At 45.5% G+C, this 27,876-nt stretch overlaps 1 protein-coding gene across 2 annotated transcripts; it reads right to left on the bottom strand.

Moving 5' to 3' along the window:
- Nucleotides 1-1,919: 1,919 nt before the first annotated feature.
- On the bottom strand, nt 1,920-22,899 carry NAA60 (N-alpha-acetyltransferase 60, NatF catalytic subunit). Of its 2 annotated transcripts, none has more exons than XM_066576428.1 (8): nt 22,765-22,899; nt 17,550-17,626; nt 16,134-16,249; nt 14,803-14,932; nt 14,621-14,717; nt 14,215-14,449; nt 12,668-12,830; nt 1,920-8,169 (listed from the first exon to the last, which is right to left on the bottom strand). In XM_066576428.1, the coding sequence occupies exons 3-7, from the start codon at nt 16,241-16,243 to the stop codon at nt 12,674-12,676; spliced, it is 729 nt and encodes a 242-aa protein (XP_066432525.1). In that variant the 5' UTR covers nt 16,244-16,249; nt 17,550-17,626; nt 22,765-22,899; the 3' UTR covers nt 1,920-8,169; nt 12,668-12,673. The 2 variants fall into 2 exon arrangements, with proteins under 2 accessions (XP_066432525.1, XP_066432526.1); XM_066576429.1 differs by having other exon boundaries at nt 22,800-22,899.
- Between the last annotated feature and the right edge of the window lie 4,977 nt (nt 22,900-27,876).

Below are 27,876 nucleotides of genomic sequence, written 5' to 3'. Positions count from 1 at the left end.
TGCAGATCTTGATCCCATTAACCAGCTCCTCCCTGCTAGCCAGCATTCCATCACACTGGTAATCCATGGGGCTTGGCCATTGTGAACAGGTCCATCAAGTTTTTAACCCTTTATACTACCTCCTAGGAATGTTCAGCAAGAATGGACTTGCCCGGGGACTTGGGTGGTTGACAGCCTCCTCCCCCCCCCTTTCCCCTATTTTCTTTTATACCTCCCAGGGCATTGTGACTGGCAGGGACACAAAGTGCACCATCACCCGGGCCTGCTGAAACATGTCCCCTTGTGTCACCGCATGCATTCCTCCACAAAGGGGCTTAACTATTTGACGACTGAGGAGGCTCAAACACATTCGCAGAAGATAAAGTAGTGATGTCACCTGGTGCCAGACTGAAATGTCAAAAAATGCCCCAGGCTCTATGATGATACATGCCTGTCTGCTCTATTGCAGTAGACTGCAGTGCGGGGACCTGCATTATTATCTGTATCGTTCTATGCGAGGCACCAAAACCGTTCTAAACAGCAGACAGCGACCAGAATTGAAAGAGGCCCCCCACCCCCACCCCACCACCCAAGAATCAAAAAAAAAAAGTTTGGGAGTGTTGGTCAGTAGAACAAAAGATGATTCTTCTCGGTAAGAGAAACAAAGTAATCTTGTAGAGATGATGCCTTTTAATGGCTAATATATGTATCATTTTGTTGTTAGCCATTAAAAGATATGATATCTACAAGATTAGTGAGAATAACCCCAACAATAATACTAATAATAGTCCATGGGTACATAATAAATAAATATTGTGAGAATTGCCCAAGCTGCAGGTAACATCAGCCAAACTTCCCCTGTACAACGGTGCTCCCGATGACGCCCCCCCTATGGTGCTGGTTGCAGGTCACTACACAGCTGGGTGATGGAGAGTGCGACTGTACAGGGAAACCTTAGAAAGGGACACAGGGCTAAATTAGTGCAAGTGTCCCCTTCATTCTCAGAGTTTGGATCCCCACTGATCATAAAGTAGAGACATATCCTAGAAATATGAAGTCCCTTTATAAAATGGGAATACCCCTTTATGTATCCAACTTAAAAGGCTCTGGCACTGCAACACAACTCCGTTAAAGAAAATAGGGATGAGCTGTTATATCATAAGATTTCCCAAATCTTATCATAGGCAGCAGCTGAAAGGGGCTGTCCAGTTGTAAATTATTGCTGGCCTGTCCCTAGGGAAGGCCATCAATAGTAGATCCGAAGGGGTCTGTTGTCCAAGATCCCCTCTGATCAGCTGTTTGCTGAGCTGGTGCGCATATGCACTAAGCAGATTTCTGCTGGAAGCCAACAGCGCCGTTCCTACTGCAGTGGCCAGGCTTGGTATTACAGGCAAAAGTTCCCATTTATTTCAATGGAAACACTGCCTACAAGACCAAGTTTGGCCACTGCAGTAGGAACGGAGCTGTCGGCTTCCAGCAGAAATCAGCTCTGTGCATAAGTAAACTGGCCCAATCAAACAGCTGATCAGAAGGGGTTCTAGATAACGGACCCTTGCAGATCTACTACTGCTGACCCATCATATGAGAAGGTCATCAATATTTTATAACTGGACAAACCCTTGAAGGCTATGACAACCTATCAGCATGGCCACGAGTGTGTATAGCAAATATTCTGTGGTTGTACGTTGAAGATGACTGGGGCGTGGAAGCTTTCTGGACTGGTCCCAGCTAAGTGAAACTCTAAAACCATATGGAGGCTAAAGAGGTTCAATGCCTCAACAGTTACACTACAGGAAAATTACATAACTTGCAGCTCCGTAATACGAAGTCAGCAGTACAGGCACAATTTATGGCCTTCTCTCAATGTAATGCTTACAAAGGTTGTCATAATGTCTTCCCATATCAGACCCAGCAATATATATGAAACAGGCAGGCCAAAAATGGTTCTATTATAGTTTATTATCTTACAACACTTTGTCATAAATAGAAAACATCTAAAGGGTTTCACAAGGAGCGGTACAGTGATGTAGCCGAATGCAACCCGAGAAGAGGAACAAAAAAATGTTGTGTATGCACACTCGTTCACACGCACGCTGTATAGTCTAACATACAAGACACACACATTCATGTACAACTAGGAGGGCAGTGTGTGAATATATGCTGTATGACGGTCTAGTCTTCTATATTTACCATGTACATAATGGCAACTGGTATGATTCATATATAATGTGTATGTATGTGTAAGTGTGCAATAAATATATTACACATACATACAAAATCATATAATGGATAATGTCAGTGTAGTCCATAGCCACAGGCCCTGGTATATTCAAGCTCTATGCAATGCATAACATATTGATAGGCCAAGAGGTGGACTACTTTACTTAAAGGAATTGTCCATTTTTTTCTTTAAAAAAAAAAAAAAAAGTCTTTTATGTGCTGGTAAGCTCATTTTTCACCCAAGTAAGCTAAAATGTCAGGCTGGCTGCGTCCATATTACTAAAGGCCCTTTTACACAGACCGATAATCGTTTGGATTCCTGCGATCCAGCGAGAATCTGAACGATTATTGTTCACTTTTAGATGCATGCCCAAACTAAACAGCGTATGGGAAGGGATTCGCTTCTCGTTTGTCATTTAGTGTCTGCATGCAGAAAACTGAACGATGAATCGGCCTGCGTAAACAGGTAGTTCACTTATGAACGACTGCCTGTTTACTGGTAATGGAGGTGGGCGGGCCGGAACGATCTCTAGTCCGCTCCACCTCCATCACCAAGGAAATCGGAACGATTATCGCCGGGACAACCTGTTAGGCATTTTACGTAATCCCTCCTGAAATAGAAGCACAATGGGTTTAGATCAAGTTTAGGTTTCCCCAAAGAGATAGGTGACAACTTTGTTGTATTCACTCTTATGGTAAAACGAAGTCAGTTTACTTTTTTCCTAAAGCCATTTTTGGGAGGTCCTAATTTAGTCCCGTATCTCCCCCTTTCCCACAATTTCATTTAACTGAGCCTAGATTATCACAGAACCTTATAGTGACCCAAGCTTGGCTCAGAAGAACCACAGAAGGGTTGGGTGGGAAATTGGCCGAAAAAAAAGACATGTCCATTGGGGTCAGCCTAACATACTAAGTTAGTAAGGAGGGTCTGGATCTTGTAGCTATAAGGACCTATGGCTGTAGTTACAGACACACACAGACGCTATCTGTAAATCATCTTTACTAAACTCTGGTTCATATCCAAAAAGAAAGGAAAGCATGATACCGTGGATCAGGTCCCAGTTTTGGCAAAAAAAACAAACAAATACGTGTGTTATGTGACCAGTCTTAAAGGGGTGTTCCTATCTTTGGCTACCCATAGCCGAAATGGGAACACAGTTGTTTATAACATGGCCAGGATGATGGAAACAGCCCAGCTCAGCTATCGACTCCCATAGAAGTCATTAAGAGTTATGCAAACAGCATAGTACAGCACACTACACTGCTTGAATAACTCCTATGGGAATTATGAAATAGTGTCGCTCAAGAAGCTCCGTTATTTCCATCCTCCTGACCAATGCTTTCAGAGTGGCCTGGGGCAGTACAGGTCTGAGAGGTGGGACCTTATCAGATTTGTATAGCAAGTCCTGTGGATTTCCCATAAAAAGTCTGTGATGGGAATACCCCTTTAAACATCACCATTGGCAGAATATATGTCTTATTTCAGTTTTTGACAGAACTTCAACATATAAATATAAATACCGTGATAATTTGTGATAAGCAGCCACCCAGAAGGTGTACATTTGACAAATCTCATTGACGTACATTAACTCGCTTTCTCATCCACGGTCTACAGATTTGTTGCTTTATAGCTCTCACTCAACAGCCCCAGTTTCGGCTAGACGGTTTCGATATCTGACTATTGAGCCATCAATCTATAGTTACAATGTCCTCTGTACTTAGCTCGTTGACCTCATTTGATACAAGGCAACAGTAGGAAGAGATGGAAGGATTAGATCATCTCTACAGCAGACAGTTGGTGTTCTTACACCGGCTATGGGATAAACCGAGCTGTGATGGCAATTGACCCTTTGCCTTATGAAGCTCATACAGTCTCGGAGGGTTAGACACATACAGCCCGAGTTCTTATTAGTCTCTATTAGCCATTCACGCAAAAAGTTCAAAAGTTACTCATTGTCACAAGGATTGAACTTGGAAATTGTTTGGAATTTGATTGGCATATTCCAAGGATCATGGTGCGGAGTCACGTCAAGTATCGCTGAGAGAATATCTGTTTGTTAATAGAGGGTGAAATGTAATCGTGGGACAAGTACATTAAAGTCGCAAATTTTGACTTTGGGTTTAAGGTCAATGAATGTTGGATTGAACAAGCATGTACGATTATCTATCGTGAATGAGTTTTACACAAATTCATGATTAACGTTCCTTTGGAGGCCAAGTCGGAATATGGTGCATCAAGCAACCGTATGGCAACGGGTAACATTGATAACTAGATCCAGGTCCAAGGTTTACCCTTACCATTAAATTGGGTCTTAAGACTAGATTTCCTGCTCTGGACAAGTTCAGGGGAAAATATAGGTCAAATCGGTGTTCTCATGAAGCAATATATACACACAGGACCCATGGCACCTTAAGGCCCATTACAGGGCAGAAGCGTTGTTCACATGACAATCAGGCCATGTAAAAGGGCTAATGATTAGCCTATGTCAGCTGATCATTGATGATTTTCAGCTAGCATAAGGGCTGTACATCTCCTCGTATGAACAGGAAGATGTACAGCCAGCTTACGTTGATCATTTGTCGACAGAACTGACCCTCAGCCTTTTGCCAAAAATCGACCCATTTAAAAGCACCTTTACAAAGCCCTACTGAAGCCCTACCTTTCGTTTGCACCTGCTTATTATGCTCTTCTGTGGAGTTACTCAATGGGAGTTGGCTTTGTGTTGGCAAAGTCTATGCATAATTGTACTTACAAACGAGAATTTATGGAATTTTCTTTTACCATCTGAGCCTAGAACTAGCCACATCCAGGGTTCGGATTATTGATGCTGAGACTGCAGCTCAACTACAGCAATGTGAATCCCTTAAAACTGAACTACTGTGACTTGGACACGAAGAACCCGAGAGAAAGAACAAGCAGCAACAAGTGCTAGATTCACCAATGGCGGAGATGAAGTAGCACTAGATGCCGCATAAGGACATCAATCCCACTACGGAGGAGCAATTGGAACTACCCACATCTATAAAAAAAAAAATCAGGAGGTCGGGCTGAAGGAGATGTCGGAGACATTCTGGACAATCCTATATTCCTCCTCAGGCACAATCAGGGCTACAATTGGCATGCAGGATAGGGAATCGAAGTCTTCAGTGGTAAAACCCTTTTACCTTCCACAGCAGTTGGTGATCTAATTCACTCTCTGGGTCTACCAAGTGCTACGCCATCCGGACAGCAAGGCACTGGCGAGTATACAGATGCCCTTAGTCACACTGCTGGGCCCTAACGCACACCACTCCAAAACAGATTCCCCTCTCAGAAAGACCCAACAGGTCCAAAGCCCCAGCAACACAATGCAGGTGCCATCTGAGTGCCTAAATTATTCATTTTACCTCTTGATTTAATTTCTAACTTTCTATTAAAGGGAAAAAAAAAAACTAAAAAAAACTAATAAAAACCATGAAAAATAAGTTGACATTAGCAAACATGGGCTGGAGAGCAAAGGGCGCGCATAGTAGCAAGGGGCCCCATAGCAAATATTAAAATTTGTCTCCCATTGTGGTGCCAGGGTTTGCCACTCTGAAGAGAAGAGCTGGGTGTGTGTTTGCCCTCCATACTGTGCACAGGTTTTCTGCCAACCAGTAACATGGTACAAAGCAGGACGGGGACCTCTTCCTCACCGCAGCCGTTTGAGCTGCCATTGTAGCATGTTGCTGGTGAAATAATACTACCAGTAAGTATGTAACAGAGATTGTATAGATCTTACACTTAGTATATGTACTTACATATATGAGCAAATGAATGTATACAGATAAGTGCAAAGTCAGTCCTAATGTAGATGAAAAAATAATTGGAGGAGCCAATAGCATAAAATGCTGCAATTATGATACCAGACTCATGGTTGTAATTCTTAGGATTACATAAGAACAAAGGACTCTTTACAGTGGTTCTCCAAGTTAGGCCAAGATGGCGACCAGCGTGATGTAACTATTACCATTCTGCTTTGAGACATTGCCAGTTCAGCTGTAGAGGAAGCCTGTCACATCTATTTAGCATATCCAAATTATCCATATGATGTGCCAATAGCAGATGAATCCAACTCTACTTTTATCTTTCTTCGTGCTTTCATTCACCATAAATCGAATTATGCGCAGTTCCACTGTCCAACTCATCTAGGCTGCCACACCATCCATACAGTCAACCACGTCGCCCAGTCTGTTGGTTGACATCACCAGCTTAGAGGAGCTGGGGACGCTGTGGATAACCGAATGACTGTCGGCACCACATATCCAGCTTCCGACTATAGACCCCCTGTTTCATCGCATCACGTCACTGAGTCTATAGAGAGTCTATAGGAAATCACTACGCATGTGCCGAAACTGAACAGCGGTGCCAAACCAGTCGTGTACAGCTCTGGGTGTGTGGTTGACCATATGAAGTGATAGAAGGCCTGGAAGAGTTGGCAGTGCAATGGATAGTATGAGGGTGCTTACGTATTGCACGGGAAACATGCAACATCGGAATTGTGGCAAATTAAATTACCGAGCAAAATTTTTTAAAAAAAAGGTATATTAATCTGCTACTGGCACATCATATGCAATCACAACTTGGATATGCTAAATCAATGTGAAAGACGTCTTTTAAAGGTTGATTTACACGGGCGATTATATCATGCGAGATACACAAAACTCGCACGGAAATAAAATTCATTATATGCAATGGGTCTATCTAGATGCAAGATAGAAAAATTGCAGTATGTCCTATTTTTTTCAGATTCTGTTGAAGAATAACCCATTCTTCCTAATGGGGGGGGGGGGGGGGAAACGCATTTATCGCGTTTTTCTCACAAAACGTATCCCACTTGCAAAAAAATAAATAAAAACAAAACAAAACGGGGGTTCCCAAGTGCAATATCAATCCACGTTTCTTGGACTGATATTGCACTCACTCGGCTAAATTAATCCATTCTGTCAGACTAGTTGCTATGGACACAGTGCCTAACAACTATTGTCAAGCAGCAAGTCATTGGCAACCCATCTATCTCAGTTTTTTGGCCAAATTAATTTAAATGAAGCTTAGGGCAGAGAATGGGCAATGAAGCTTGGCAGCAATCAAACCATCCTTTCCCCTATACCTTACCTTCATATTATAATTGAGCGAACTATGGCATGGGTATAACGACGGGTATGGGACATGTTGCCATTGGCTAAGCAAGAAAAATGGCTTTGCTTTTACCAATGGGACGCAAAAAAAATTTTTTTTGAAAAATGAACATTTCGATTTCTTGCCTACTTCATTTATATGGCATGTCTCTGCGGAAACCACCTCTTGACCTTGCTGGTTGTGATGTAGATAGGAACCCAATGTACACACACACCACATCAAAAGCGGACACCAGTGTTGTACTAAGACTGGTCCTCAGCGGCACTGTGCATGATAATGTCAGTATTGGTCAGACCTTGTTTCACACGCAACACATAAGGAAGACCTAAATGGGAAAGGAAAGGCGATTCTGTCCTCTACATAGCAGAGGCTTCATAAACCGCTGCATAGTTCTCTCCTCCACCCATCATTTGCCACATATGTGAAACTTTGCAACAGTGTAAACGCTGACATCAATCGATTGGTAAAGGAAAAAAAATGTATTTAAAAAAAAAAAAAATTAAACATGCAGCTCCAGGCTACAAAAATCGAGCAGAATGTAGGCTGCTTCCTGTGTCGCCGGAGAGAATGGGATCTTCTTTGAGAGTTCATTAGGAAACCATAAAAGGTTATAGCAGCAGCCAGAACTAAAGGAAATGGTAAAGAGGGATCCCATTATCAGTTCCTGTAAATGAAAGTTGTGTGCGGGTGCAGGACAGATCCCGGCCTGCCAAGAGCAGTAGGTATAACAGACCCTGTATCCTATGATGGTGTTGCTCCTCCGGCAGGCAGCGTGCAGTCATAGAGATGTGCAGCCATGTTGTGGCTTAAATCTGCAGGAAAAGAAAAATAATCAAACAATCGTCATCAGCTCCAGCCCTTCCATTAATATGCACAGATTGCTTGGCTGTTTCTGTCATTGACTAGAATGGAAAGCGCTGCAGACATCAGTTCCTTTGTATCCAGTCAACTAAAAATTTTCCGGTCTAAGAAATAGGCAAGATTCATGGGTTTGTCCGCTTTCTTCTAAAAACAGTGCTACACCTGTCTGTGGTTTGTATCTGGTACTGCAGTTCAACTCCTCCAAAGGGGTATTCCCATGTCAGCCAAAACTTGGCTGAACTATACAGTTCCCTACAGGCAAGTTACAGAAACACCGCAACTCACTGCGCTACACTGTTTGCATAAATCCCATTGACTTCTACGGGAGTTACAGAAACAGCGTGACACAAGGCACTTGGTTATTTCGGTTCTCCTAGCCAATGCATTCATGTCAGCTGAGGGCAGTGGGGGTCCTAGACATGGTGCCTGCAAATGTCAGGATTTTATGGCATATCCTGTGGATAAAAAAAAGTTGGGAATGGGGCTTAGCTGCAATACCATGTACAACCTGTGGACAGATGTGGAGCTTTTTTTTTTCTTCTTTTTTTTAAAGGAAGCAGCCATGTTTTCTAATACTGGACAACTCATTTAACAGGACTTTCCAAGGAATTGCTGACCATTTCCATATCTCCCATTCACTGTGCATGCATCATAAGCTCTACAGCAAGAATAAGGCAGGCTCCATTGCTGAGGTCCAAGTGGTCAAACCTCCAGTGGCCGGACATTTATGTCGTAATCATCGATACAACACCCCTTTAGTGGCACGCCCGGAAAATCTCCAGGGCTTGCTGCACTGACCATGCAGTTAAACCCTGGAAAATTTCAGTGGACAGCTCTAGTGCTGAAATGTGCAGAGCACTGAGCTGTAATCTGAAATCTTCCGGGGTTTTTACTGCATACTCAGCGCAGCAAGCCCTGGAGATTTCCCTGCCATAATACCAACTGTCAAAGCAGTACAGTACTTTCAAATACTTGCGACATTAAATTGCATGGTTGACTCATTTAAAAAACCTGCCCTGTGAGGCATGACATGGTAATAATAAACCTGCCACTGAAGGGGTTAATGCTTAACAAATTCTTTGCACTGCCTATAGATACTTGGGATAATACTATCTTTACCGACAATGTTGATGTAGCAGTTTGTCTCGAAAAAAGGAAGTGAAAACAAGTTAAGAAAGAATACACAAGATAAGCAAAGAAAAAAATTGCACAAGGATGTTAGAATGAGCCCAGAAATAGTTTATTTGTCACTGTATACATCAATAACCAAGCAAACATCTACCACGGGCAGCATGAACCCGGGACAGATCTGCACAGTAGTCCCATGTAAGTGTGAAGGCCCATTTAAACGCAATCATTATCATTCAAAATTCATTCAAACGATGTCTTGAGCGATAATCATTGTGTGTAAATGCTACCATTGTTTACTTTTTGTCCGAACGATGATTTTTAGGTGAGCAAAAAAATCCATCGTTCGGCCAGAGAGCTGATAGCAGGGACCGCACGCTGTGATTCTCCACGGGGAGCTCTGATAACATTGTATTCGGCTTGCAGCCCTGCATGCAGAGAACAGACCGCCTGCTGTTCTCTGCATACAGCTCCTAGAGCCTAATTTACATGCAAGTGAAGATAATAAGCTGCTAATGGGTATTAGTGTCCATTAGCAGCTTATGCAAAACAATCGCTCAAACTGTCATTCTCCCTATCTTTTGAACAAATTTTGAGCAATCATCTTTGCGTGTAAATGGGCATACTCTCTGGAAGGCTGCAGCGTTTCAGAATACACACTTTAACCCCTTCTCGCTCCAGGGCGTAAGTTTACGTCCTGGGAGCGGGGTACTTCCCGTAACAGGGCGTAAACTTACGTCCTGGAGATAGCGTGAGATCACATATGATCTCGGTCTACCCCGCAGCAGGAGCCGGCTGTCAGTCACAGCCGGCGTCCCGATGCAACAGTGGGGGGGCATCGGAGATGCGCCCGCTGCTGTTAACCCCTTCCCTGCCACGATCTAAATAGATCGCGGCAGGGAAAGGGTTCACAGAGGGAGCGCGCTGCCTCTGTGTCTTCAGCCGGCTCCTGCGATGTTATCGCAGTCCTGTAGTGCCAATGCCTATGATCGCTGTATAAGCGATAAGGCATGGCGGGCAGTAGCCGTGCCATGCCTTATCACAGCGATCAGCAGTACTGTGGTCAAAGTCCCCCAAGGGGACACAAGTTGTGTGAAAAAAAAAAGATTTTTAAAAAATGAATAAAAAAAAAAAATATGTAAAGTAAAAAAAACAACCCTTTTTTTAATGCTTTGTCTCATATTAGCACAAAAAAAAAAAAAATTTAAAAAACTTACATATTTGGTATTCTCGCTTCCGTAACGACGCGTACAATAAGCTGCACATGCTTTTGAGTATGCACAGAAAAAAGCGTAAAAAAAAGGCTAAAAAACTGAGGCAAAATGCAAATTTTTAGCATTTTGTCTCCCTAAAAATGCAATAAAAGTGATCAAAAACGCCGTATGTACCTCAAAACGGTACCAATAAAAACTATAGCTCGTCTCGCAAATAATAAGCCCTCACAGAGCTCTGTACATAAAAAAAAAAAATTAAAAAGTTACAGGACTTTGAATGCAGCAATTTAGAAAAAAAAATAAAGATTTCCAAAAAAATGGTTATTGCAGAAAAGTGGAAAAACCTAAAAAAAAGTAAGAATTTTGGTATCGTAACTGTACCGGCCCGCAGAAAAAAAAAGGATTGTGTCATTTATGCTGCATGATTAACACTGTAAGAAAAAAAAAAAATTTATGACAGAATTGATCCCTGCGATCATAAAAAAAAAAGTTTTACAATATAGTCAAATGTACCCAAACGTGGCACCAATAAAAACCTACAGTTCGCCACGCAAAAAACAAGCCCTTACACGGCTGCGTCAACGGAAAAATAAAAAAGCTATGACTTTTGATAAATGGAGAAGAAAATCCGCCAAAAATCATTGCGTTCTTAAGCCCAAAATAGGCCATGTCATTAAGGGGTTAAAGTTTGACTCAGAATGGAACTCGAGTCAAAAGGGCGGGCCAGACGGCCTGTGCCCACCCACATCATGCAGAGTGACAGCCCACTCCCTATATACACACATAAACATAACGTGTATATATATTTTTTTTTCTCGTTAGCTTGAGAAGCTATGAGCCAGTCCTTCAGTGCCATACGGTGGAGGTACACATCAAGAAGTTCTCCTGACGTCCACCTTTGTTTTACATTGCCAAATGTAAAGTGAATAGATTCTTAGAAACACATTTTTCTTGGTCTCGGCGTATCTAGGTCATTCATGCTGCCGCAGGGTATATTTAGAAAACCTGTAATATCATATATTAAAAGGGTTTTCCAGGTATTCATCACAAACACCAGATGGGTGAAGAGTCAGAGATGGGAGGGCGATTAAAGGAATGAGAGGCCCTTCGATTTAATGGTCAGTGATCAATTTATAGAGCAATCAGTGGGGGTTATGGAATCCTCTAACATCTCAGGATAGGTGGGAGTCTGACTAGTGACCCTTAGGCCGCTCTCACACAGCAGCGCAGCAAAGTGCCACGATTTTACTTTTGTTTTCAGCCGCAGCTCCCCGCATAAACGACGAAAAATGAGCTAAACGCTGATCATTCAGTATAAAACAGCAGCCGTTCAGTACTGAACAGCCGCTATGTTAAGTGAATGGAGGGGGGCGGGGGGAGCGAGGAGAGAAATCTCCTCCAGCTGCCCCGGCCCCCTGCTGGCCGCTCTGTCAGAGAACCAGCAATACTCGCTTCTGTGTGACAGCACGGGAGCGAGTACATGCGGGGACGAGTGTTGGGCATCGTTTGCCCGACATTCGTTCCGTGTAAATGGAGCTTAACGCGTATGTGGGCTTTTAGATTGGCACCCACATACGTTGTGGATCATCTCAACCCACTGATTTCAGATGGATGCTTCCTGACTCTTGTACGGTTGTATATGTCAGGGGAGATAGGGACCGGGCGGTTGGATATCAAGGAAATAAGCCACTGCTAGGAGTCTGGCAACAACTACCACCTCACTACATTCGGAACACATGCACGTTCGGCCAAGTGTGCCCATGTATGGAGACATCAGGTGAAATAGTTACCGGACAACTGGGCCTTCAGCTATGTAAAGTATATGGACAGCCCTAAATCACTCCTGGCGAACAGGTCATAGGAGTCTTTCACTGAAATACTTCTTCAGGGATAGAAAAACCCAGCCCAGTGAATACCCAGTGGTAGCGGCCATTTTATGGAAAACAAAACCAGTCTACTTATTACACACTCATAGAAATTCATTGAGCTGCGCTATGTCAACTCATACATCGCACTGTCAATATTGATCCAGTCCATAAAATGGCTACTGCTGTCCCTTCTTGAAGCAACAATAGAAGCCTAAAGAGCTCTACTTAGTGAGACATACCTGTTGTCACATGGTGCGACTGTACTCAATGCCGCTCTTTGCAGAGATGCCAGACCAGGGAAGTAAACTACGCAGCAGAGTGTGAGCCTGGCGGTAGATCCTCTGTGGAAGCGAGCATGGGCTGAGGCCCGCCAGAGCAGAACCCAAGTGCTGCAGATAGTCCGTGAAGAAACGTTAAGGAAAGCAGAAAGGTAGAGCACATATGGCCGGGTGCGAAATAACACCAGATTGATTAAGGGTGCCTTCACACATCGCTGACTTGCTGCAGACCTGCAAGCAGATTTCACCCCTTCAACTTGAATTCAACTAAAAGGGTGAAATCTGCTGCAGATCCGCACCAAATTCTGTGACATAATCAACAGCAAATCAGCACCATGTGAGCGCACCCTAAGGGGTAGTGAAGGTATACTCTCCTAACCCATTTGACAATAGATGTGTAGAGATTAGAGATGAGCGAGCGTACTCGGATAAGCACTACTCGCTCGAGTAATTGGCTTTATCCGAGTATCGCTGTGCTCGGGTCTAAAGATTCGGGTGCCGCTGCGGCTGACAGGTGAGTCGCAGCGGGGAGCAGGGGAGAGCGGGCGGGAGAGAAGGAGAGAAAGATCTTACCTCCGTTCCTCCCCGCTCTCCCCTGCAGCTCCCCGCTCCGTGCCGGCACCCGAATCTTTAGACCCGAGCACAGCGATACTCGGATAAAGCAAATTACTCGAGCGAGTAGTGATTATCCGAGTACGCTCGCTCATCTCTAGTAGAGATCCAACTGCATGCTGAGCAGGATAGCTTCTGAGGCAACTGCCTGACACCCAGCGAGTACTGTGCATGGGTCCCAATAAATGGTGTCAAAGCAACTTGCCCACTCATTGTGCACTTGCATCTCCAAGCCCGATGTCTGAGCAACCACCTATGGATCCTGCCAACAACCTATTATCTAATGTCTATGACCAATTTAACACTTGAAATTCAGCCCTGATCCGAAGTTTAATTAGCGTGAAGCAGTGGGAGACGCGCATGCGCACATTGGTTCTCCTGCTATTCAATGATATTAGTTGTCCATTAAGGCGCAAACCGGCTTCGTTACTAAGAGGTTTCATACAGGCAGATAGTCTACCCGTTAATTGAGCACCAACTGATAATACATCACATTGATTGGCGCTCATCACAGCCGTCTACATGCAGTACATGATCACTAGTAAGGGAATTAATAATGGTTACTGCAATCATTCGTCCCCATATAGGACGGCATTCGTCAGCAGCACATCTGTCTGCATGGGAAGAGGTGCTGCTGTCGAGTAAGCATTAATGCGCTTGCATAAAACATCTGATCAGCCAACAAGTGAGCATTTACTCATTTCTTGGCCGATTGAAGGCATATTCACACAAGCCGATGACTCTGCCCGATCATAGGCCCGTGTAAAAAGACCTTCACTCTTAGGGACTCTTATAAATGCCCTAAAATTAAAGGATCCGTTTTGTGCCCTATATAAAAGCTAGAAGTCATGTGATATGAAAAGCCTCAACTGCGAGAAGTGTCCAGTGAAGGATATATCACAGTCCAGGGAGGATGCCCTCCGTTGAGGTATAATACATATGTGTAGGCATCTTGCAGCACCCCGCGGATGGAGTAGTAGTACGGCAGATAGTGGTGCTGATGGAAGTGTCGGTTCTCGTAAAATCGAATGGCATTGCTGTTGGTGGTCAGAACATGCAGGTACAGAGCTTTGCACAGATCCTGGGCAGTACTGGAGATATGACTCTTCAGACTTTCCAGCAGCAAGGAACCTGATAAGAAAAGTCCACTAGATAGTGAGTAACTGCAATACAAAACATGGCCGCTATCTGCATCTACATTCCTGCAGAGCTGCCTTTCAGGGGTCTGGGAAAGCTGGCTGACATCTCTAATTAAAGCATGATAAGCTATAGACCTAGCAGTACACATGCAACGGGTCTCACCAATTCCCTGTTTCCTGAATTCCTTCACTACGCCCAGACTCAATATGTATGCCACTTGTGTGTCGCTCGAGAAGCTGGATGCCAAGATGTCCCCATCCTAGAAGCATAGAAGTCGAGTGTTACACAAGACGATGATAGAACAGGCATAATAATAATAATATGGCAGTGATCCATCAATTCACCTCTTTGTGCACTTTGGTCCTGCTCTTTATTTCTGCTACAATCATGCCCACTATTTGCCCATGGCAGGTGGCTGCCAGGGAGAAGAATTTCTTGTTTGATGTGATGTCTCTGTACCAGGAATCCGGGTACCTGTTGGTGAGAATCAAGACATATCACTTAAAGGGTATCCTGGCCTTTTTCAACCGATCACCCATCTCATGCATAGGTCATCAGTAGATGATGGATGGGAGTCCGCTGCTTGGGATGTCTGTCCATCAGCTGATTGTCCAGCCTGCTATCAGTGCAGACCAGATGTGGTCAGAAGAGAATACCGTAGCGCCAACTTCACTCCCATTGAAATGAATGGGAGCGCTGCACTTCTCTTACACTTCCTGGTCAGGACAGGGCATGACGTCCTAACGATGCGAGGAGCAAGAAGTGAGGGAGCAGTGCAGCGCTCCCATTCATTTAAATGTGAGTGAAGCCAGCGCTCCGACTTTCTCCTCTGACCACATCTGGTCTGCTGCACTGACAGCAAGCCAGACGATCAGCTGATTGACGGGGTCCCAAGCAGCGGACTCCCATTCATCAACTACTAATGACCTACCCAGGGAATACATCATCAGTTAAAAAAGACCAGGATACACCTTTAAAGGAGTATTCCCATCAGAGACTTTTTATAGCATATCCACAGGATAGACCACAAAGTCCATTACCACCAGCTCATCTCCACAATGTGTGCTCAGATCTGATCCCCTGTGCTAGGAATCCATCATATAGGAGAACCAAAACAGAGTCCAGGATCCAACGGTGAAGGGAATAAAACTTCTGGTTTATAGAAAATCTTTAATATCATGTACAAAACAGCATGGATGAAAGCATAAATATTTATGTACATGATGTTAAAGATGTCCAAAGAAACAGAAGTTTTATTCCCTCCACCGTTGGATGTGGGACTCTGTTTTCTACAAAAGTTAGATAGGTGCAGGTTCCAGAGATAGGAGATAAGTGCAGATCCTATTCTGGCACAGACGACCCCTGCCCAACTGTAAGAGTTGGTCGGGATTATGGAAACAATTGAGCAGGCTGTTTCTGTAACTCCCATAAAAGTCTATGGCAGTTACACAAACAGTGCAGCACAGTGAGCGACGCTGTTGCCATAACTACCGAGAAAAAAGTGCAGCTCGCTGTGCCACGTAACCTAACCATGCTTGGCTGCTTCCATAACGCTGACTATGTTTGTATAAGCTGGTCTTCTCATCTCGGTTATGCTTGGCCAAGGTGAAAATACACCTTTAAATCTGTTTTCTTATGTATAACATGGTGTGATGATAACTCTGCCAAGACTTACTCGATGGGGAACCAGTCGGCACATAGTTCCTTCACTGTGTCTATGTCATCATGGCACAGGAAGCGCAGGACCGTGTCAGTGAGAGCAGCGGGGGAGCCCTCCTCGCTCATTCACACCTGAAAAGAGGGCAGAAAAGGGGTCATTTATTTAACAGGAACTCCACCCCAAATTCACAACTGCTAGACTACTTCTTTATCTTTTGCTTCTGTACCCATTGATCAGGCATCCATAAGACCCCCAATTTCACCCCCTATACCAACTGACTACATATTAACAACAAATACGTTGGATATTAAACAAAAACTGTTGAACTACACAAGAACCCGCTGTACATTCCCTGTGAAGAGTCTCCTCGTGTTGTATGTATAATGAAACCAAACTTTAAGAAAACTTTTAACATGTCAGAAGTTTTGATCAATGGGGTCTGAGTGCTGAGACCGCACGGATTGCTATAAGAAAGGGGCAGAAGCAGTCAGTGTTGTGCATCTTCAGTTGTGTTCCATGTTCAGACTCACAGACTTTCTATTTGGCCCATACACCACTCCGAGCAGAGCCAGACGGGCACAGCGCTCAGATGATTGCGTCAGCCCCTTCCTTTTATAATTCGTGGTGGTCTCAGCATCCGCACCCCACAGATGCCAACTTTTAACAATTTTAATATTGCGAGCCCAACAGCTTAAAAATTTGACAAACACGCTTCAGAACCAGAAATGTACTCTGGACAGTTGTCATTTCCCTTCCCCCACTCATCGAAAGTGAATTAAGCAGCAGGGGGCGACAATGAGCATAGAAGAAAGCTCCTTGCAGAATAAGCAATCAGCGCTATATCCTGAGGTGTGATGAGAGTAACGTTCAGAAAGGAAACCTACCCCACCTGTATTGGCTCACATGACGCCTACTGCGCCCTACATATCCACATCCTAACATACTACTAAATCATATATATGTTCCAATATTCTTACATTTCTTGGCCCTTGAAATGGGTTACTGAAATCGCTAAAATGCAAATATGAAATTAGTTGTTAAAAGGAACGGGAATCATAAATCATACAGGTTACGAAATCTCTTATTCCCATCCCCCAACCCCGCCACCTTCTGCCGAGATGTGCCGACTGGTTTATGCTTCCCATATCGTATATCCCACCATTGTAACCCAAGAGCAGCCTTGTGTATCAGGTGCCCAAACACTGCCAGTCGCAGCACTTTCCTGGATTACGTGCCAAGAAACGGCCGCCTTTGTCTACGCAGACACAGAATCCTTGGAGCATGTACCAAGATACAGTGTGGGCAGCTGTGATTCTTGAAGCTTGTTGTACCCGGCTATATAAGTGGCACAACAAGGATTACACATACACCTGGCAGGCAGAAAACGGGCAACGCTACACATGGTATAGATATGCAAACAAACAGCCTCACCTTGTTTCTGGAGCAGCGTGGCCTCAGAGCGGCGTCTTCCGGCTGAGCTCCTCCACGATTTACTGAGACTCCATGAGCTGAAGACAGAAGAAAGGCAACAATACAGATTAGAGTGGATTATACTGTATGGGCGCCAACGTGCGGTTTTACAGTTTTGTTCCTTTAAAGGGGGATTCTTTATTGATCTTTAATGCAGATTTCAGTCTTTCATACGTGGGGTTAAATATGCGTCAAAATCCGTATCAATGTCCGTGTATTACAAGTGGATTTGGGTGTGGCGGATTTTCCGTTGTAGAAAATGCATTACATGTGAACTTGGCCTAAGGGCGCGTTCACACCTGCATTCTTCCCATCAATGTGCCGTACGTGTTCCTGACAGACAGCACACGGACCCATTAAAAGGGAACCTGTCATCATCTTTGAGCCCCATAAACTACATTACGCAGTCCAAAGGTGAGGGAACGGTGAGACCGGGGGGCTGTGTCTCATAGTAACCGGCCGCCCCCTTCTGGTTCTTTGTCCCCGCAAAGTTGGAGAGCGCACACAGTGTGACTCTTTTCAGACAGCTCTGTGGATGCGCTCTCTCATTCATCTCTATGGGAGAACGTTCGCACATAGATGACTAAAGAGTCCCGCTGCTGGCACACACCAACTTCACGGGTGTGCAGAGTAGGAATGGGGTGCCCGGTGAGTATATGGAGTGCAAAGGTCATGACAGGTTCCCTTTAAACTAAATTCTGCAATTCACGCAGTTTTTTTTAATTATTTTACGTAGACCGATGAACCACGTAAAAAAAACCTAATCATAGCTGGTCCTATTCTGGTCCGTATCTACACACCAGAATCGCCAATGAAAAAGTCTATGGAAGCATTAATAAAAAAAAAAAAAACCATAGCAAACATGGATGTTACATGCGTGTGTTACTTTTTTTTTTAACACGTTGCCAGGAGACAGTGGGAGAAAGGGGGCATCAATTTGGCTTTCTCACAGCTTTTTTTTTTTTTTTTGCATGTGTGAAAAACAGATGGCACATGGATGGCACATGGATGGCACATGCGCAACAAAAGCACACAGGGAAATCGGTCCGTTTCTCACCAACGCAAATTCAAAGGCCTCCCTCGCAGGGCATTTAAACAGTCGGATGCATGTAAAGAGGAGTTCTGCTGTGAATTTTGACCCAGTTAAAGGGGCAAATCCATATGTGGGCGCCCGACATGGAGACCGTGCCAAGAGTTGATGCATCAATTCTTTTTTTCCCCAACATAGCGCATTTCAGAAGCCGCATCTGGCAAAATCTGCGCCATAGTAACAATTGCGTGGATATTCATAAAAATCAAAAGAATGCTAAAATGGTGCAGATTTCACTATGGACTTGGGCAAATAGCCCGCAGTAAAAGTCTGCCGAGTTAACGAGGCCTTAGAGAGTGCTTCCAGCAGCACAACGTGGTCACCAAATTTAGGATAATAACCGCAGACTGCGCTATTTGTTCCGTTAAAAATGCCCCCAAAAATAAATAAATATCAGAGCTTTCGTTTTTTTTTTAAACCCATTGAAATCATTGCGAAAAAATAAGACATTTACTCCTATTTTAATTACACCCCCCCCCCCAAAAAGTAATAAAAAATAATTAGAACTGCTATAAAATAAAAAGACGCAGAACTCCCTTGTCTGCTCGCCTGCCAGTAATTGGGTGGAGTGGTTATGTGGGCACGTCATCACCGCAAAAACGAATAGGGCGCACCGAAGCAGCGAGCAAACAGGTGGGCGATGCTTCTTTTCCTATTTTATAGCCATCTTACTCTTTTTCTAATGGTCTTGGGGGGCAGAAAACTCCACACGTAGCGGATTCTACCCAGCTGAACATCTGCGCCAAAATCTGCAACATACTTGACCCATTTAATAAAAAAAGGGTGAAATCTGCTGCTGATCCACGTCAAAAATCATGTAAGAATCAGCCCCAGACGAGCCTGTTTGAGCTCCACATCCTGTGTTTTGTGGACCGTAACACGGAGCTAATGTATTTATTCCCACCAACGTATTTTTCACTGTCGTTTGTTAAAAACGCAGCGATACCCATATTTTCACGTTTTTGCCTCTGAATCTGTACTACGTTCTATTGGGCAAATACGGATCAGTAATTCTCGAGTAGAAAATAACACTAAAGACAGCAAACACTGATGACCCACGGCAGCAGTCATCTGTAACATCTGTGCGCAGGATAGAACACGGGCTTCAGATGGGCGTCTTAAAGGGATTTTCCAGTGATGCACACACAGGTCAGTCAGTAGTCACACGCTGCAGTTTTTGTCATGTGACTTCAACTGCTCAACAAAAACCGAGGGATACGTAGATAGAAATCTACATGGAGAGCGCCCCGGGAATAAGGGATACAGTCAGACTACACAGGGGGTCATGGTTTTGTCAAAAATAATCCCGTCCCTAGAAGTTGTGGTTTTGCTGCAAAACTTGGCATGCAGTTCCATCTCAGGCGGATATGCAGATGAGGAGCGTTGTGGCGATTAGATGAACGGTCTTGCCACCTGATGCCCTAAAATAGGTCCCACCCTTGAGCCACCTGCAGACGGGCAGAAATTCCGCTGCGGGATTTCCCGCGGAATTTCCGCCCTTGGAAGCTGCCATAGGATTGCGTTAGCAAACGCAATCCTAGGCAGACGGCCGCGGTTTGTCCGCATGAACTCTTGCGTGGCAAACAAACCGCGGCATGCTCTATTTCTGTGCGATCCCCGCACAGAAACGTCACTGCCTGGCCGCCGGCTCCGGTCTGCACATGCGCCAGCTGCCCGACAAGCGGGCACATCAAATAGCCGGAGCCGCGGGTGAGTACGTGCCGCTCTCTGCAGGCGCTCGGGTTGGGTCCCACGGCGAGAATCCTCGCAGCCGGATCCGACCCGCCCGTCTGCAGGCGGCCTTAGCCTATAAAAGGCTCTCGGAGGCTCCTTGTGTATAGTGACCTCTTCTCCTGCTTCTGTAGAGCTTGTTGACCACTAGACGCCTCTATGACACAATCCAAGAGATTTCACCCAGTTACCAGAAGGGGCGCATTATTGGGATGCGAGAAGCTGGATGGTCGTATCTATGAATTGTCCCCCACCGGGCCGTTTTGGCCAGACTGTTAGGAGGATCAGTAGATGCATGGGTGGGTTTTTGCCAGAAAACCGCCTCGCGTCAGCGTGAAAATGCACTTTGGCATTTTTCTTGGCCTGATACTGCGTTTGCACTGACAGATGATCTATTGCTGTAATTGAGGTTTGAGAACCCCGCCTCCAGCAATAGATTGCTGTGATTGGTGCTCAGCACTGGCTCGATGCCCAATCACAGCCATTCATTGACTGTCTCAGCCGATCAGACCATACAGCAACAGATCAGCTGTCAGTGCAGGGGAAGCCCGCAGCAGCGCCAAAGACCAGCGGCCGGCTAGGTGAGGATTAATTATTATTTTATTTTTTCTTTTTATAGCTAGGACTGATTTTCGGGGTAGGGCTTTATATTGTAAGCCCTCCCCCCGAAAATTGTTGTGCGGTTAACGCTGCATCCAAGTTTTGCCGCGTGTACAGCAGCGCTAAAACTGCTGCCCGTTCATTTCAAAGAGCGACACAGGGCTGAAAATGTCCAAAAATCGAACATGCGCCGCTGTCCAAGCGCAGTGGTGAGGACGCTGTGTTGTCAGCCCTGTGTGAGCAGCCCCATGAAATGAATGGGAGCGCTGTACAGCGTTTAGCACAGGGCTGAAAACGCAGCACTAAACGCTGTACAAAAACGCCCGTGTGAGGGAGGCCTTAGGTTGGGTTCATACGGGACGGAAATCCCATGGAAATCTCGCAGCTTAGTCGCACCGAAAAACCGCGAGATTTCTGCAGCTTCAAAACCCATGGCAATTCGGTGCGGGTTTTGGAGCGGTTTGGCTGACTGGATTTGGCTGCGGTTTTCTCTCCCCATAGAGAGAAGTGAGGGCGCAGTGAAAAAAAAAAAGGAATTGACATGCCGTGGAATTGAATTCCGCGCCGCATGTCGGTTTATGCCAGGCCTTGCCGCAATGGATTGGCCGCCTCGTGTGGACGAGATTTTGCAAAATCTCGTTCACATGGCTGGCTAATCCCGGGATTAGGACCCATGGATGGAATTGCCACACGGAAATTTCTTTGCTGTACACTGGCACACTGCCCCCTGCTGGTGTGATGGTCTGGGGGGGCCATCGCATACAACAGTCGGACCCCCCTAGTAGTGGTAGGAGGGACAATGACAGCTCAGTGATATGTTCAGGACGTCCTGCAGACACATGTGTTCCTCTTTTTGCTGGGCTTCCAAGAGGCATTTTCCAGGCCGCACACACACGGGGGTCACGGGAGCCCCCACAACATTGTCACACTTCTGTGGCTGCCCGGGCACCAGATGTATCACCAATAGAACATGTACGGAACTGTCTGGGATGCCAACTTCACCAGCCTGTGTGTGTGCACCATCTAGAGGCTCAGTTACAGCAAATGTGGTGCAATGTGCCTCAGGATACCATATGGAACCTGTGAGCCTCCAAGCCTGCCCATATCACATCTTGTATCCAAGCTATAGGTGGTACAACAGGGTACCAGAGCCTACATGCCCCCCCATATCATATCCTGTATCCAAGCTAGAGGGGGTACAACAGAGTACTAGAGCCTCCATGCCTGCCTGTATCACATCTTGTATCCAAGCTAGATGTGATACACCAGGGTACTAGAGCCTCCATGCCCACCCATATCCCGTATCACATCTTGTATCCAAGCTAGAGGCGGTACACCAGGGTCCTAGAGCCTCCCTACAAGGGTCAGCGTTCTGTAATAATCTCTGATATGTAGTCACTTATATAACAGTACAATCACAGATAGTTTCCCTCCATCCCACAACTCCTTCTAGAGGGGGGCAGTATTTCCCTGTCAGTATATAACAACAATAGCGCATCAAACATGAAGACATATGTTACATTATATATCATAAGGTTCTACGTGGACTCTCCATACAAACGGCCTCATTAGAGGAGGTTTATGGGAATTTAAGTGCACGGCTGAAGTAATGGACCTGTAGCTGTGCACTCCTGGAGTTCCCCTTTAATTAGTAAGTAGGTAGATTACAGGTGCAGGACTTTCTACAGACTAATCCACACACCCGCCTGGGGCCCCTACACAACCTCCAGAGGGCCCCGCACGGCCTGTCATTACCCGTGTGTGCTCCGGCGGCGCCGTCCTCTCCTCACCTTCCCCCGGTACTTCCGGTGTGTCGGCCCTCGGCTCCCCGTTGTTTTGCTGTCACCAGCACAGGAACAGGAAGGCGATCACCTCCTCGTGCGGGAGCGAGCAGCGCGCGCACGGCACCGTCTCCATAGCAACAAAGGCCCGGGCGCGTCCTTCACGGCCGTAGAGCTGTGTGTGCAGCCGGGGGGCGGGGGGGCCACTGGGGTTTTATTTCAGGGGGTCACATTGACTTTGGGGGCCCCCTTAGTAATACATTGTGTCAGAAGTGCTTCTGCTGACGTGTTTCCTGTCATAAATAATAAATGAGCTCATGAATAATTAAGTGTGGTAACTGGGCCGGGGGGGGGGGGGGGGGGGGGGGGGGCTGCACTTTGGCGCTAGACCTTGCCCAAAATATTACAGAATTGTGCATGAGATGGAAATGCTGCGCAGATGCCGATGGAAAACGTACAGCGGATTACAGTGTAATGTAAGCGGAAAAACTGTCATCCGCCAGCGGCAGAAGATATCCGCACGGAAGGTGATCTGCCATGCAGATTCCTAAATATAACGGATTTCACCCCTATCTGCACAATATCCTCAAGTATACGGCCGGCTTAACACAGGCGTATGCATATTTGTGCGCTCCTTATGGCCCATTTACACGTAACGATCATCGCTCAAAATTTGCTAAAACGCACAGATTTTAGTGCTGATCATTCTGTGTAAATGCGCCATAAGGAGGACGCAAATATACTATTCATTATCACTGACTTCCACTATCACTGGCTTCTCGTTCCGTGTAAATGCTTCATATAAGTGAAGCGCTGAGCGAGCGGTCCGCGGTCCAGTGCCTAACTCTGCCGGTGTAAACGCTCTGCACCAGCGCTGGCGACCTTAGCGGTTTCATCAGCGCTCATGCAGTTGTTTAGAGGACTGTCCTGTGGAAAACGACCATTAGCGTGCTGTTTTTGCGCAATAAACAATGCTCTTTTGCGCGGGCATTGGCGTATTTTACAGTACTTTTTCCACCCGTGCGGCAAACAGACGCATCACTTAAAATGGCAAATTAGTCTTAATGTGTTCCAGATGTGTTCTTCCTGCACAATTACGCAGTATTTCACGCATCTCCTTGCATATTGCAGGCGTATTTGCACATCGCCATTGACTTCCATGGGGCCTTTGGTGCGCAAATACACAGAAAAATAGAAAACGTTCAAATTTTTTTGCGTGTGCAAAATGTTAAAATGTGAACAAATCCACTGAAATTGACGGGTTCTATCCTCTGCGTGTGACGCCGGCCTAAGGGTGGGTCTAGATGAGACAACCGTCATCCGATATATCACTCAAATTCGCAATTTTTAGTCATAGTTAACTGATGTAAATGCGGACAGCAACGCTCCTGGGTGAGAAGTTACTCAGTAGTCGCCAGTCGCTTCATTTCAGCTCATAGAAACAAAGTGACTGGTGAGGGAGATCAGAGTAAACAGGCAGCTCATCTTTGAGCGACTGCCTGTTCACAGTAAATGGAGGCGGATGGCCAGAAGAGATCCCCGCCGCTCGCCCCTTGTGTGTGAGATACCGCAGCAATAGTCGATGACTGTGGGGGTTCTGTGCTCGACTCTTGCTTCAGGTAAAGCCACTCTGAGGTCAGCTGCACGAGCATGCGCAAATTTTATTAATTCACATACACAAAGAAATATACGCACTGATGTTCTCGTTAGTTTAACAAGTTCAAGATGTGTCCCTTCCCTGTGCAAATGCGTAGGAAAATAGAGCACGCTGCCTATTACTTTGCATGACGGAATTGTGCACGCCAAACACTCGCCCGCGAACGAACCTATTGAAATGAATTGGGTTCTTTTTTCTGCATCCTGCACGCGCAACTTTTTTGTGCGCCAATATATTTGTGTGAGTTCCACACCGGCACAAGCGCATTTATGTGCGCGAAACATGCAGCCATGCTCTCATTTATTGAAAATAACAATTAGTGTAATCCGTTAAATACGCGCTCTTCCCTTGCGTATGGCTGGTTTCCCACGGCCGAGAAACTCGTGTGAGATTTATGAATTGCGAGACTCACCAATTTCGCACGAATTTGAACCCCATTCTTTTGAATAGTCATACACACGTTCTATGATTTCGCGTCCCTCGAAACGCATCGCCCAATGTTTTCAATGGGGCAGTGAAACACATCACACGGCCTGCGATGAGAGGTTTCCCATTGGAAAGAATCCTCTAACATGCCTGAAAGCCGCGCCGAAGGATCGCTACTTCACAGCAGGGATGGGAGGGGTTTTTGCCAGAAAACCGCCTCGCATCAGCGTGAAAGCGCACATTGGCGTTTTTCTTGGCCTGATACTGCGTTTGCCGGTGTGGAGGTAGCCGAAGGCTAATTGTGCGAGATTTGTATGTTACGAGACGCACAAATATGAACCCCATTCACATGCGTGATGTGTTCCTGCATGGCACCGCGATGCAGGGAAGGAATCGTGGCGTGTTCTAACTAGCTGTGAGATCTCACATCGTAGCCCCATTGAAAGCAATGCGGGGATTCGCTTCATCCCTGAAGTAATAATGCGAGGCTGTTTTCACATGAACACACATCGCATTCACGGGGCTTTCACATGGATGGCGAGGGCGATATTGGGCGGTGAATCCCCAGTATGAAGGCAGTCTAAGTGTGCAGCAAAACAGAGCATGTTGCTTTTTTTTTTTTTGCGCAAATACACTTATATGAATGAATTGAAATCAATGCATTCTATTCACTGCGTATTGCGTGCGCAAATTTTTTGTGCATAATACGCTGTGCAAATGAGTTTGTGTGAATCCAGCATAACAGTACGTTCACATAACGTGGAGTTGCTGCAGTAGGAAATCCACAGCAGACAGTCCAGATTTAAAGCCGCTTTCGGCGGCAATTTCACTTCTTCGTTTGAAGAGAGTAAAATCCACAGCATGAACAGACATGTTGCAGATTTAAAATGCGCGGCGCAGGTCAATTTACACAACAGACATTCTCCACAGCACGTGAATGGGATCTCTAAAATATCATCCACCATGCTTGTACTGCAACTGCTGCAGATTTTTTGCATCTAACTCCATTCCAAAAAATCCAACACATTTTTGAGCCATGTAACGATAGGCTAAGGCTACCAACGCGTTTCTCAAAAATATGACCTACCCCCGAAAAAAAGCCCTACCCTGTTTGATGGGGCTTGAAATATAAGCTGTACCCCAAAAATAAGCCCTAGCTTTTTGCAGTCCTCGGCCTCCCACAAAAGATCACTTCCTGGTTATGCGATTCATCAATCCCGCCTCCAGGAGGCGATGGCTTTGATTTGGTTGAGCAAATGAACCAATGTGATGACTGTGATTGGTTCATCGAGCCCTGCTCAGCCAATCACAGGCTTCGCATGGTGGAGGCGAGATTTGTGATGTTGATTGGCCAATTCATAAATCACATCTCCACAACACAATGGATGTGATTGGTTCATCAAGTGCGGCTTTGGTTGGCTGAGCAGCACCATGGGTTCATCGAGCACTGTCTTGATTGGCTGAGCAGCGCTCGAGAACCAATCACAGCTATTACTTCCTGGAGGCGGGATTTAGGACTCCCATAACCAGGAAGCAATCGTCTGTGGGCGGCTGAGGACTGCAAGAAGCGTGTCAGACCTGCTAGGTAAGTATAATAGGATATCCCCCAAAAATAATACCTAGTGGCTCTTTTGGGGCAAAATTTTATATAAAAGGACAGGGTCTTATTTTCAGGGAAACACGTCACAAAGAAAGGAATGCAATATCGGGCCGAATGACAGCCCAATATCATGCTTACCAACATGCGATTTCCCCGCGGATGAGAGGCATTTTTATCTCAAAACCAGCTTACTTCACTTTGGGGGAAGTAGAGATCCTCCAGCACAGCTGTCAGCTGTGGCTGAAAATTGCGACGTGTTTCCCATTTATTTCAATGGTGAAACCTTGCATGGCCTGCACCTAGTTCATGGTGCAATGCTGCCACCGGCCCCATTGACTACCATGGGCCAAAAAAAAAAAAAAAATTGGTCATGTGTTTGACTCCATTCATCACTGTGAGGAGAAAAAAAAAATAAAAAAATAAATCTCTGATGTGATTAAGGCTATTCAAAAGAATGACGTCCATATTCGTGCGAGTTCTGTGCATTTCGGAACATGCAAAACTCACACGAGAGTCTCGCCTGCGTAAATGTAGCCTAAAGCCTCATGTTCGCGGCACGTACGGTTCCTGCACAGAATGACCGTGGTGGGTGACCTTGCGTAACTGCATATGGTCTGCACGGCTCGCCGTCGGACGTCTGCAATACAGATTGATTTTTTTTCAAAAATAAACTGCTTTTCCTGTGGAATCCACAACCGGTTCGCAATGTTAATTGTGGATGGACCAGGGGTCAGACGGCTTCCATTGACTTCAATAGAAGCAGTCTGTGCGTGAACTGCAGGAAAATGGAGCATGCGATTATTCATCCGTGAGCGGACATGGCACTTAGTTTCCGCTCAAGTGCATTAAGAATTTTTTTTTCGAGTTGCATGCTATGGAGGGTTATTGTTGTGGAATCCGGAGGCGGACACCTGCTCCAGATTCCGTAGCAAAAACCTGCCCAAGGACATGGACCAGGGCTTAGATTGCTGCCATTGAAATACATGCAAAATAGCCCCAGTCAGTGGAGCTCGTTAGTGTGTTGCTGCCCACCGCAGTTTCCATGACATGGATTTGAAATCTATGGCACAGGGAGGCAGAATACACGCAGGCTTGATTCAGATTTTAGTGTGGAATCCCCATGAACTTACCTGAAAGAGGTTTTTTGCTTTTTCAAAAAACAGTGTGAACATTTCTATTCCATTTTTTTTAAAAGCTCCCCTAGCAATCAAGTGTGATCGGTGGGGAAGTCAGCAGTAGGTGTCCAATTTTCCTGCAGCGCCCCCATAGAAGAAATTAAGCATTACACCATTCCCATGTACAGATGTGCTGGGTCATCCAGTGTATGACCCTCAATGTAGCCGTTCTTCACTCAGCTAATTTCTATTGAATGGAGACCACCCTTCATGCACTCAAAATTTCCT

Source organism: Eleutherodactylus coqui, chromosome 8 (assembly GCF_035609145.1).
Source record: "Eleutherodactylus coqui strain aEleCoq1 chromosome 8, aEleCoq1.hap1, whole genome shotgun sequence".
Taxonomy (NCBI): domain Eukaryota; kingdom Metazoa; phylum Chordata; class Amphibia; order Anura; family Eleutherodactylidae; genus Eleutherodactylus; species Eleutherodactylus coqui.
Note: the sequence above shows the minus strand (reverse complement) of the source record. Positions and strands in the feature narration are given on the sequence as shown.

Excerpts from the sequence above, each read along its gene's own strand:
- NAA60 (XM_066576428.1), bottom strand. The coding sequence starts at position 16,243 with ATGAGCGAGGAGGGCTCCCCCGCTGCTCTCACTGACACGGTCCTGCGC. Across the intron at positions 14,450-14,620 it reads ATTCAGGAAACAGGGAATTG|GTTCCTTGCTGCTGGAAAGT; the intron begins GTGAGACCCGTT and ends TTTTCTTATCAG. Across the intron at positions 12,831-14,214 it reads CATCCTCCCTGGACTGTGAT|GGACTATCTGCAGCACTTGG; the intron begins ATATCCTTCACT and ends ACGTTTCTTCAC.